The 13,836-nt window shown below is 34.5% G+C and overlaps 1 protein-coding gene across 2 annotated transcripts in view; it reads left to right on the forward strand.

Moving 5' to 3' along the window:
- The window catches only part of LOC140434311 (transmembrane protein 65), a 97,492-nt gene extending 95,134 nt beyond the window's left edge, over positions 1-2,358 (forward strand). The window contains exon 5 of one of the 2 annotated variants that reach the window (XM_072522473.1): positions 222-2,358. In XM_072522473.1, coding sequence (XP_072378574.1) covers positions 222-533 — 312 coding nt within the window. In that variant the 3' untranslated portion in view covers positions 534-2,358. The remainder of the gene's footprint in view (positions 1-221) is intronic. The other variant, XM_072522474.1, reaches the window with a different exon arrangement.
- The last annotated feature ends 11,478 nt before the right edge of the window (positions 2,359-13,836 follow it).

The following is a 13,836-nucleotide window of genomic DNA, read 5'->3' on the forward strand; positions in this document are numbered from 1 at the left end:
CTTATCGTGTTTTATCAAATTTACCTCAATATCCGTTCACAATTCTTTATTTTTTACTGGTAAAGGAAAGTTTATAAAATGGTGCATGTTTGGCCTGAAATTGTTAATAATTTAAGAAGTCACAGTCACACGAATACCTTATTTTTCTGACCTAACAATAAACTATTTTTTTTTTCAATATAACGAATATTATACACAATCGAATAAATTCTTTTTTCTAGGGAGACTACATCGATCTCTACTTAGGCTCCTACTTCTGCTTTACGACGATGGGAGCAGCAGCTCTTGGCAACACCCTATCCGATATCATGGGTATCGGTTCGGCTTTCTACGTTGAACGACTAGCCAATCGCATCGGCTTCAGACCTCCCAAACTATCACCCATGCAGTTGGACATGAATTGCTGCAGGAATTCGGCAAACGCTGGAAGAGTACTTGGAGTGACGTTGGGATGTATACTTGGTATGTGCCCGTTATTGTTCAAATGGGGAAAAGAAGACTCAGAGAAAAAGCAAGAATTAGAAGACGGTTAAAGTACCGCTAACGGTGCAGAGTTGATAGGTTTAATCAAAATTGGTTGCTGGAAATTTACTGTTATGTTGGAATTTTTCTAATGACCAGGGAATCTCTTTCGCTTATACAGCAGGTTTTTATGAAGTGAAAAATATTTATCAGGTTTTAAAATTATACTATTCATAGTTTTGTTTGCCTGCGAGGTTTTAAGTAAGTACGGATCCTGATAGATATTGCTGATACTCGAGGTGTTGGTGCTCAAAACTAAGCATCTTTTTATGGTTCTAAAATTATTTTCTTGTGGGTGTTTAATTTGTATTTTGGGCACAAAAGGTGGTCTTCGAAACGTTAAATATAAAGTATTTTTTAAATAAAATAATCTTGTATTTTAAAGACTTCAACAACCTTTTTCTCCATCTTAAGTAAATCCTTGGTTCCACGTCATCCTAATAAGGTGAATAATTTAATATGTCATTTAGCTATCAGTAATTGTAAAATCTTTAGCAATTTCACAGTTTGGACAATTCTTTAAAATAGTTAACCAGCTTCGAAATATTTTTAACTGTTTTTCAAATGAAAAAGTCGGCATAGGCTTGCGTCATACATGACAGGGATTGGAAATATTTGAAACTATCAAAATTTTGTGCATACCCGACATATTTCCATAGACAGCAGACGTCATTTATGGTGAAGTTGACTGACCAGCCAAACGATCGGAAGCTCGGAATTCATTCAGTGGCGCATCTGCGAAGCTAGTGTTATTTAACAATAAAACACTGAAAACTTTGTTTTCAAAACTTCCACAAATTTTTATTTTAAATTATTATCACTACAGCTGTTTCGGCTGATTGCCTTTCTCAAGTGATCTGTTTTTGGCATGGGTTTACACTTTATAGTCTCTAATGAAATAAGTTGAGGAGGGGAGAACTGTTTGTCTCAAGCTGGTCATTCAGAATTATATCTGTGTTTTTTAATTTGTTGATCTCCATAGATTCTAACAAAGATAGCTTAAGGCCTTTATTTTGAATGTGTAGAATTTTAAATTCGTCATCAAAAGAATGATTATGATCTAGAAGGTGAAGTGCGTATGTAGAATCTGTTTTTCTATTATTGATAGAACTAGTGTTATTTGCTATTTATACAAACTTGTATCACTGTTTTCTTGTTATGATTTACTTAACCAATGGGTCCTTTTAAAACATACACACAAAACTTTGCTTTAGTTGGTTTTTCTTCTTCTTAAAAAAAAACTTTATCATTTTTCCAAACTAAATATACAATTTTAGGACAATAAGTTGCTCTATTAGAGCAGTTAAAAAACTAAAAGCAGATCTTTTATACACGACACTTACAGTCAGAATGATGTATCATAAAAAGACATTATTAAGGTGTCAACCGTAAGAAACTACACCTTTGAGATATTACGATTTTGACCCATGAGTGACCAGTATCTTGAGGGATTATCTAATAATGTGGCTGCTATGATTTATATAGATAATTTTTAGCTGCTACTGTATTTCTTTACTAACTTTTATTTATAATTTAATTGAGTTTAGCAACAAAGCAAACAAATTCTAAATGAAAATCATTTTATGGTAGCATCTTAACAAATAGTAATAATACAACTTTTATTCTATTTCTGTGATCGTAATCGATCGTTGGATATCACTTTGGCTACTATATTCGCTATCATAGCTTTATTGATAGCATCTTTAAATAATAATGTAGTTGATTTTAGATACTGTTGTCTTTTAAGCCTTATATTCTTGTTCTAGGGTCATATTCATATTCGATCTTTCCCTGTCCGCACTCCTCTCCAGTCTATCTCCACCTGTCTCCAGATAATCGCCGCCTCTCTCTCTCTTGTCGTTTCCTCATTGCTGAGGATCGTGATTTCCTACAATGCGGGCTGTCAATTCTCTCCATCTCTTGCGATTTTGGGCTGCTCTCATGGACTCGGAAAACGTCTCTCCAGTGGCTTTCTGTACTTGATCTGACCATCGGATAGGTGAGCGTCCTCTGCCTCTACGTCCTTCTACGTTTCCGCACACAATTAGTCTTTCTAAGTTGTCATTGTCTCTTCTCGCAATGTGGCCAAAAAACTTTAAAACATTTGCAAGACACTGAGAGGAGAGTCTGGTCTGAATGTTTAGCTCTTCGAGAATCGACTGATTGGATCTGTGCTCCGTCCACGAGACGCGTAGCATTCGTCTCCAGCACCACATTTCGAATGCGTCAATCCTTTTCCTATCCTCTGATTTTATTGTCCATGTTTCGGCACCGTAACTGAAGATTGAAAAAATGAGTGTCTGTACCAGTCTCATTTTGAGTTTTTTGGATAAAGAGCGGTCCTTCCATATTTTTGACAGTCGACTCATCGCGTTCTTGGCCATCCCTATTCTTCTGCGAATTTCCGTATGGGAGGAGGCTGCATTGCTTAAGGAAGATCCTAGATACGTGAACTCGTCTACTTTCTCGAATTGATTTAGGGCGCCTGTTGTTTGGAGGATATTAGCGTGGTCCACAATCATGATTTTTGTTTTCTGATTATTAATCTTGAGCCCACACTTGTTGCTTTCGGTTTCTACTCTCTTTATCAGTCTCGACATCTCCTCTTCAGATGTTGCTATCAGTGTTGTATCGTCTGCGAATCTTAAGTTTGAGATCTTTTTTCCTGCAATGAAGATGCCGCCTCTCCATCCATCGAGTGCGTTCCTCATTATGTATTCTCCATATAAATTGAACAGGTCTGGAGATAGTATGCACCCTTGTCGTACACCTCTGCTGGTTTTGAAGGTATCAGATTGCTGGTTTTCAATTCTTATTTTAACTGAGTTATCTTCGTATAAGTTTTTAATTAATATTGCCAAATGATCTGGAACTCCCATCTCATGAAGAACTGTCCAGAGAACTTCCCACTTCACACAATCAAATGCCTTTTGGTAGTCTAGAAAACAGATTATTATTGGAATTTTAAATTCGCGGGCCTTTTCTATGAGCTGCCGCATATTAAGGATTTGCTCTCTCGTACCCTTCCCTTTGACAAAGCCTGCTTGTTCTTGGGGAATTTGTTTGTCTAAGTATTGTTGCAAACGGCGTTTAATGATTCTTAGTAATATTTTGCTTGGATGGGAAATCAGTGAGATGGTACGATAATTACTACACTTTGTAGTTGTTCCTTTTTTATGGATTGGTATGCACAATGATGTGCGCCATTCTCTGGGCCACTTTCCGCATCTCCAAATTTTATTACAAAGTTTCCACATTATGTAACATCCTTTGTCTCCCCTGTTCTGAAGGAGCTCTCCCGTGATATCATCGCAGCCAGGGGATTTATTCTTCTTGAGGTGAGTTACAGCTTCTTCAATCTCGGACAGCAGAATTTCAGGTTCAGGGTTGTATGCGATGTTTTCGAGGGCTGAAGTGTGGCCTAGATTTACGTGTTCTTCCCTGTAGAGCTCTGAACAATAGTTTTTCCATGTTTCCAACACTCTGTCGATATCACTTATGATAATACCATGTTTGTCCTCTATTGCATAGTTCTTGGGTTTAAATTCTCTCGCAAGAATTTTCACTTTCCGGAAGAGGTCTTTGGTTTCATTTCGATATCCGTGATTTTCTATTTCTTGACAGATTTCAGAGATGTATTCTTGTTTGTCTTTTCGGCATCTTCGTTGAATATCTCTGGAGAGAGCTTTATATGTCTGTTGATCACAGGGGCCAACTTTAAGTTGCTTTCTTTGTTCAATCACTTTCCACGTGTTTCTGCTGATCCACGGTTTAATGCTATTATTTATAGATGGTTGGCGACATTGGTTCACTGTTGTTACGATGGTTTCTTTAATATCTGTCCAGGCTTCATCCACACTTTGTTCTGCCTGATTGTTCTCTATTCTGGTTAGTGCTGGTTCAATTCTCTCTTTAAAGGTAGCTAATTCGGGGTCCGTTAGCCTAAAAGAACGGGAAGAAGCTTTGCGTATGTTCTTGAAACGTATTCTGTAATCAGCCATCAAGAGCTGGTGATCGCTTCCGCATTCTGCTCCTGGAAATGTTTTTGCGTTGGTAATTGAAGACTTCCATCTCGAACTGATCAGAATAAAGTCTATTTGATTTCTTGTTCTATCTCCAGGTGATTTCCAGGTATAGAGTCTACGCGGATGATGCTTGAAATGCGTGTTCATTACAGAAAATTTCCTTTGGTTGCAGAATTCTAATAGTCGGTCTCCTCGCTCATTCCTATCTCCTAGACCATATGGCCCTACAATCATCTTCATGTGGTCATCTAGATTCGTTCTTCCAAGTTTGGCATTAAAGTCGCCTAGTATCACCACTATGTCTTTGTTTGGTATTTTATCAAGTACACCTTCGAGAGCCATATAAAAGTCTTCTAGTGTTGCTTGTTCTGCCGTGGATGTCGGGGCATATATTTGTATGATGTGGAGGATGGATGTTGAGCACTTTAGTCTCAGATGTATAATTCTGTCATTAACTGCATCATATCCATTTACGTAGTTCTGGAATGTGGGTGGTATTATAATTGCAACCCCATTGATGCTCTCTGTTTGGTGGCCTGAGAAATAAATGGTATTGCCAGAGCCGCTTCGGAAATGCCCCTTACCCTTCCAGTGAGTTTCACTGATGCCAAGCATAGAAATTCGATAATCAGCCATTTCTCTCTCTATTATATGTAATTTTCCAGGATGTTGGATCAAACCTCGTATATTCCAAGTTCCAAATCTGTTGGTTTTCCGAAAAGAGATTTTATTTAATGTTCCAGTAGTCTTTTGTGCACCTGCGACCTGGTTCCCTGTCGCATTGAGCCCGGTAGCCCATTTCACATCTCCCACCCCGGACGTGGGAAGACGCCGATTGTCAATCGGTTCGCCTGACTGACCTATTCTAATTTTGTAACACTCCATATTGTAGAAAATTGTCTTAGGAATGTAGTGAAGTGGTTTCCTCTTGCCTACTTCACCGCTGTGCAGAGACCGTGTATATGGTTCCCACTGCGCTCTCTGATGTCTGATCCATAACCATACCAGTCCCCATGACCTATGCTTATGGTCAGTTTTAAACTTCCAGCTGCCGAAGTTTAGTTTGCGTCTGGGTTAGACGCTACCTTTCACCATATCTGGCTACCCTCACTTAGTTTAGCCTGCAGACCAATGCAGTTTCCCGGGGTGTGGCACGTGGAGCCATAAGTGAGAGTTGGGTGTCTTATGAGGACCAGTTATTAAGAACCATCTCCCGTCTATGACGCTTGATGTGGTTGTCTCGATAAAAGGTGCTACCCCTATAACACAACCCTACACAAATTCTTATAAAATTGAATCCGCAACTCTACCAGGCTCGTTCTTAAAAGAAATACTCTTGATAACATACATAATATCACATATTTTATTCGATTTTACTTAGCACTCAATTGATCCCGGCAAATTTTTATTATTTATGTAATAATTTAACTACAAATAAATAAATGTTTGCATATTCTGACCAAAATTCGTGCTAACTATACTTATATAAATCACTTTTATTAAGGAACCTATATCTTGTATAAGTATTTTTTAGTTTTTATTAATTTTATATTGTTTTACATATTAACTGTATAGGTATGTTGATTACTATGTAAACTCATCAATTTCAATTGATTATTGGTTTAATCCAGTGTTAATATAAAAACATAACAGTAAATTGTCAAAGTAACTCGCAACAGCAGAACCAAAATTGTATATAGTAAATAGAATGTGCAATTGTTGAATGGTGCCATGTTGTATGTAGATACATCACACTACGTCTTTTGTAAAACAGATAATCAGTTGGCGAAATATAATAATTAAAATCAGAAAAATATTATCTGAGTTTCCGCCTTTTTTCATTCTTCCTTTTCATCCTTAACAACACCTTCTCTGGAAGGTGTTGTTAAACACTTGATACATCAAATCGGTTTCTTTTTGGCTTATTTTATTTTTGCGAATTTAACTTTTGTAAGTTTCTATGGTAGGTAATATATTTTATGGATCTTGGAGCTTTTCTGATCAATTTATTGCGGATAATTACTGCTCATATTTATATATGCATTAATATTGAAAGATGTGAAGAAAACATCACAAGCTTGGCTTCTCTGATTCAATTGTATTGATAACACAATAGGAAGGGTAAGCCTAATAAAATCATAACCTTCTGTCATTTGTCAAATTTCACTTTCAACTTAACTTTTTGTCTGTTTTAGTATCTGTACAGTTCAGTTCTTGTAAAAAAAGAGTACTTAAGTAGTAATAGTGAAAAGAAAAGAATTTTATTATCATCACAAACGTTAAAGTGAATTTGTCAAATGTCACCTGTCACATACTAAACATACGTATCAAATGACAGGTCAGATCTTTTCGCACTAGATATTGTCTCCTGACTAAGTTAGTTTTATATAAAATCGAGTGGAGTCTTACCTCTTTTGATATGCAGACCAGGCGATGCCGGTTGGGTGGCTACGTTCATTATGTAACCAAACCCCCGTCATCCGAAAACCGACCTAGTCCTACTGGTCTATTCCTCTCCTTTCCGATCCGGAAAGTAACAGACCAGTAGCGTATGGCCCTTTATGGTGAGGTATTTCAACAGGTATAAATCGCACGAGATCCACCATTCCCCCTGTTATTACTAACTTCGTACGCCAAATTATATTGCGGCTCCACGGCATAAATAAAATATATTACATAATAAAATATCTTACATAAATTAAAAAATGCTCGCATAAATGGCGGCATAAATAAAAGTAGAAATGGGACTTTTAGTTATTTTTAAAAAGTTTTTGTTTGCATCCGATCGGTGACAGGTATCCCACTATAATCTGCAATATGATATTCAATTTCTCGACTATTACATTCTTTACATTGAGATTTTACAAAAGGTGATTTTACCAAAGTCATTTGGCGATACCTCAGCAGTTTACAACCTGAGATATTCATTCATAGGTTTTTTCCTTCAAATATTCAACAGTTTGACAGGTTATATTACAGTCCAATGATTTTGGTCAAAAAAAAATTGTTTCTTTAGGCTTCCTTTGTTGGCCTCCTACCATTAGGGTTTCGTTACTATTATTGTTGTTACTAATTTTTATGAACTTGCTGTTAAATGATTTTGAGAAGGAGTCCATATTATCCAGTGCTCCCTATTATTTTTTTTATTTATTTTTCTAAATTTTATAAACTATCAGCTGTTATTACGGTGTCATCAGCATGCCTGTTATTTTTATTTAAAAACCTCTTCACTTTTGTCTTTGTCGCAACCTTATATTTTACGTCTAATTTTGTAAATTTAATTCATGGTTAATATAAACGGAAAATAAACGAATTCATTCGAATATAATCAAAATTGATCATCTTTAATGTAGTGTGTGAACTTTTTAGATTACAAGTTTCGATCAAGTGAAGAATAAAGTATTTGGAACACATATATATATCGAAATAATAAACCTATCTTTTCCGTATGCAGAATTCATGAGTATTGTTTTAAATCACATACAACCTTCACGAGAATCAAAATATGATAAACCAATTTTGTAAATATTCAATTCAATAAAACCAAGTCTAAGTAAGTATTTTGTTCTGTTTTTTATGTATATCTACAAACGTTTAACTAAACGATTCCGTAACTTATTCTGGCGTTAGAGATTTACTTAAGACCTGATACATAACGGCACGAGAAATTGATATTGTTTAAAAAAATCCTTTTAAACAAAGAATTATTTAGTAAAAAAGAGGATAGACACCGAGCGAAACGGATTTCACAATAACTAATACATTTGAACGCCATCTATTGGCGCATATTTAAATAGCGCTATCTAGTGAGCGTTAGTGCAAACTTAACTCTTGTTACATCTACATTTAAAATATAATAATTCGTATTCTTCGCGAACTGATTATCTGTTTTATATAGTCCATAAAAATCTTATTGGTAGGTAATAATGTTCCGTAATATTATTATATATTTGTATTAAACTTTGCATAGTTTAATTCTGTAAATAAGACTATTTATTGCAATAATATTTTCTATTTAAAATATAGTGACACTTCTAGTGTTGTCAATTAATTGGTAATCAGAACAAATAAATGTTTTAATATAAATTTCATTTTATATATAAAAAAAATTAGTAGATATAGTTTTTGGATACCTATTGGTATCCAAATTTCATCCATTGGTATTTAATACTATTTTTAGTAAACTTTTGTTTCTTTCTTTAATAATACTCTAGCTCATGTTTGATGCTGCCGTTTCCTCTAATTGTAAAACTTCCGGCTCTTCTTCAACGTCACTGTAAAACATTTTCAGTTAGAGGTCTTTGCAATACTTTAGTAATTGTCTCCTTAATTATTTCATTTTGCACTTAAGCGGCAGTATCGAATTTTAACTGACATGGATTTAGATAACTGTCGATACATTTTCTAAAAATCTACGTTTTGATTAAATGCTGCGTTCCACAAAAATGTTAAAACAGTACAGAAGAAACGACATATAATATACTATAAAATTTTTTTACAAACAGAGAGACTAATCCGTAACCGAATATGGCAACACATGTTCTTAAATAGAAGTGTCGCTATATATTATATGTTGTCTATTTTACAAGTTTTATTATCTTGACTGTTAAACAATTATATATTTTAAGAACCTTTGTTATATCGGTATGAAAAATAGTGAGAATTATGACAGGAAATAATTGATTTAAATAAAAAAATATATTAACAAATACGGTGTAATAATTAATAGAACTGAAATGGGATAACTTTTGAAATATATGCAAGACAAAGGCTTCAGTAGTCATAGGCTTGATGGCATAACAAAAACTCTGTTTAAAGTCAGTTCAAAAAATTCTAATCTTCAAAACTATTAACTGTTATTACATGGCAAAAGTATTTTCTAGTCCAATATTTGCACCAAACAGTTTAATTGTCTTAACAATCATTCGTGGAATTTCTAAATCCTCGTGAACTATTCACGATGCCATCAAAATGAAAATGTAACTCATTGCTGGAGATAATTTTACTACAAAATTAGCTTTTGACTCAATTGAACAGTGTATAAATAACTCTAAATGTCTTCTGTGATAATGAGCTATAGAGAGCTTCTGGAATGTTCAATTCTTGGACTCTCAGCACACACCCAAGAACTGCTTCGATGTTTTGTACTGAATAACTTGTTGAAAGGTAGATAGAGTATCTAAGGTCGATTGATCCAGTTTTTCTGAATATTCGCTGAGCATATTTTGTATGAGAACGGTGAAATGTCTACGATGTTGTTTCGTGTCAGTTGTCACTTTACCTGTATTTTTCTTTGGCGACAATTTACGGAGCAAATGGCGCCAAAGTCAAATATGTTGTGAATTTTTGGAGGTAAAGAACGCAACAACAGCGTTTCCGTGTCCAAAAACTTTGTTACATTACAAAGTTAGAAGTATGAAAATAATATAAATAAGAACAAAACTGTTGCAACTTCCAATGACAGGGTTTTTCTTAATAGTGACTTTAAACCTTTAAAAAATTGTGTTTTTGTTAATCGTTTTCATTATTTTTCGTCTAAAGCATTAACAATATATAGGACTTTTAGAAAGTATGGAAATTCAAAATTCTTGATCAACAACTACACTAATGTTGTTGCAAAACAACAACATTCTTCCTTTGTACCGCTAGTGTTGTTTTACAGGGTAACAGGGCCATTAACGCCTATTATGGCTCTTAATTTTATTCAAGTTACTGATTTTAATCAGGCTGTGTTGACTTGGAACCTCTAGATATTTTAAAACTGCATCCTTTAAACCCTCGTCTTATGGTTTGGCACGCTTGGTAATCCTGCATGACTTGAGGTGTCAAGAATAGATGTGAAAAGTCCATTTCGAACTAAAATCGAGACATTATTACATCACAGACGTTGATTTACACACTTCACTGGTCTTCATATCGTTTATAGGGATTTGACAAATCGGCAAAATTCAAAATAGCTTTGTCATTCTATAAACTTAATGTGTGAACATAATTTTCGGCTACAATCCAAAATATTACAAATTCTAGATATTTTGGTTCCAGCTATTTATCGAACCTAACCTAACCTAAAAATTTACTCCATTTGGCATGACGCCATATTTCTCGTTTTACAATGGCACCTCGCACGCCACTGTACGTTAAGCCGTTTAGACGCTAACAGCATTTATGCAAACTACCATGTTTGATTTTTTTTATTATTAACATTATCGTACCCCTCGCATACCTCTCTTTCCAAAGACATCCTCTTGCACGCCACTATATTAAACCGTTTAGACACTGTGGATCTAAGGTCCTTTTGGTACACTTCTATGTCTGTGTTTGTATGCCTTAAATCCTATCACATGATACCTCACACGTTACGATCGGACCAATAGGAGTGAAGATACTTCTATGTGCTGTTTGTTCATACCGCCATATTGGATTTTTATTGATGATAACATAATCCTCATCCACTCCTCCTTCCAACGACACCTCCTATTTAGCGATGAGACTAGTCGTTCTACCCCAATATCTAAAAGAATCAAAAATGATCAGAACGTAGATTAGCGTTTTCTTTTGGGATTTTACTTTTTGCAGTACCTTTGCTTGCAGCTGTGGTTTTATAGGTAACAATTTGTCACGTTTGTAAAACTCCTGAAGTTAAGAAACACCGCTGACTGCGGCAAGGCTTCAGTGATTGTTCAAATATTCGCAAGCTTAGCGAAAGGGAGTAAAATGCCGATGAATATCAATATTTCCGTGACAAACTTTGATTTCTAGACTTGTTTAAATAACTAATAATTCACAGTAATAAAAAAATTTATAAAATTGCCTGGAAAATCTTCACATCATTGAAGTTTCCGCAAGTTTTTCTTATATTCCTACCCATCTTCGTAGTAGATATCAAGCCACTGGGGTCTCGTACATGGCCGACTAAATCTCCAGTGCGAAATATTAGATACAACAACACTATCAGCCTTCAAATATAGTTGGAGGATCAACTCAATATATCACTTCAAAGAATTTTTAAAGTGTTCTATGAAAATGTTATTGTGATTTATCTGTTTTTTTTTTAACAAATGTTTGTTTTTTTTAAGAAAGTGTAACTCCATTTAACATGGTGCTATGTTTGTCACACTCGAGGATTTTTTACATACCATTTTAATCTAATGGCCGTAATCACAATTTTCTGTCACAATGTAAAGACTTTAATCTAAAAAAGTAGTATGGTTAAAACTTCTGCTGGCATGACAAAGGCATCTAATTTCACAGGCAATTCCTTGTCAAAAATTAGCAGGAAGAAAATAATTCTTATTAGTGTTCGATGAACAATAAAGCTTGTTAGATGAACAATAAAGCTTGTTAACTTTCGATAATCATTTATCATAGATTGGTAGATTTCTACGTATCAACTACAGCATGGATATTGCGACAAACTTAACTACTCTCCATATTATTAGTATTTCTGTACCAAACATACACTGTAACAAAAATTTACTAATTTCTTTTAATCTACAAATCTCGACATTTTTCATATATCTCTTCAACTTGACACCTTTTTGGTAACTCGGTTTTTGCTTTCTCAATCAGTTTTTAATGTCTTCAAGTAATCACAGCTGCAGAATCTAATTTAAATATTCTAATAAAGGCTCAACTACTTCCGCGTGATAACAGAATAAGCAGGAAGATTTCACATACTTTCTAGATGTACTATAGATTTGATACTAAAAGTTCCTACTTAAAAACAATATTTTTCTCGAATTAATTTAAATAATTATTCTTTAATCAATAATTTTAGTCTTTAGTTCTGTCCACTAAAAACTTATTGGTCTACAGTATGTTTTAAACGCTTGATAGAACCTAAAATAGTAAATTAAAAGGAAAAGGGTACCTGTAAATTAATCCTGCCAGACCCCAAACTTAGCGTTTAAAGGGTAAATCGTACAAATGATCATCAAATGAACTGTTTTTATTTGTCGTTCTATCCTTTATTTATAAGAAGTTACGTTTCTATGCAATGTGTTAATATTTATCATTCAATTTTTCTCAGCTACATATGCCCATACCAAAACTTAAAAAGCTGTTATGCTAAAAGGCAACGGAAAAAAGAACCTAGGTAAATATAAGAATGTAGACTATAAAGTGATGGAAACCAGAAGACTTTACTGCTCTGTTGACAATCTTAGCTATCTGTCAATTAGAAAGAGACCGAGGAAACCTAACCTAATCTATAAAAAGCGTAAAGCCAGGAAAAAGCATAAAGTTCAAATCATAACAAGTCACTTTCCTGTGTTACTTATACTATTATCATTGTTTCTTTTTTAAACAATGCTATTATGTCCCATTTTCTTATGGGATATTTTATATGACCTTTCCGTGCGTTAACCAATCTGGCGATACTTCAGTTTACTTTTATAACTGCAAAAATAGATAATGTGACTAAATAACCAATTTATTCCTTCGATAGCAGCTGCATTTTATCAACGAAAACGTAGTGTGGAGATCCACGTACAACCAGAAACTCTACCAACTGTTCAAGGAGTCACGGATCTCAGAAATCGTTAAACTGTAACGAAAATCAGCTCAAGGTGGTCAAAGAGAAGATCAGGTGGTAATAAGCTGATCGTACATAGGAACATTATAAATACCTCGTTGCTCAGAGTCGGGAGCATTATCGGGGTGGGTGAGGATATGACTAATAGATAGGTGACTGCAAAAGATGGGGCGCTAATAAATCTTAACCCGAGGAGAAGGACGAAAATCAGAGTAGAATTGTCAGAAAACATATCAAAGAACTGCATAAGCACAACTATATGTTGCAAAAAAATTATCGTCAATAAAATAAAATCATCAAAAAAAAAAATAGCAAACTTCAAAAAATGTATTTATTCAATACTCAAAAAAATAAAAGGACACATATTCTCGTCGATAAACTTATTGCTAAATAGATTGCGGTCCTCTATCAAAACAAAATAAAACATTCAAAAAGATAAATCAAGTTCATTAGTGCTCAACACTCTAACAATAATGAATAATGCATTTTATAATATTTGCTATAAATAACACATAACGTTCTCACAATATTAAAAAAGTGCGTAACTTCTCATATCAATACAAAATGAATCATATACTTTACTTCAACTAAATAAAATTCTCAAAAAAAGTAACTTACTTAATATGTACGACCCTTTGCCCATATTCTAACGCCAAAAAACAGGTAGGCGTTCAGAAGTGGCAGAAGCAAGGGTGCGTTACGCTTTTCTCGCCGGAAGAAAAAACGGACATGGACAAATTTGATGAAATAATACGG

Source organism: Diabrotica undecimpunctata, chromosome 2 (assembly GCF_040954645.1).
Source record: "Diabrotica undecimpunctata isolate CICGRU chromosome 2, icDiaUnde3, whole genome shotgun sequence".
Classification (NCBI taxonomy): Eukaryota; Metazoa; Arthropoda; class Insecta; order Coleoptera; family Chrysomelidae; genus Diabrotica; species Diabrotica undecimpunctata.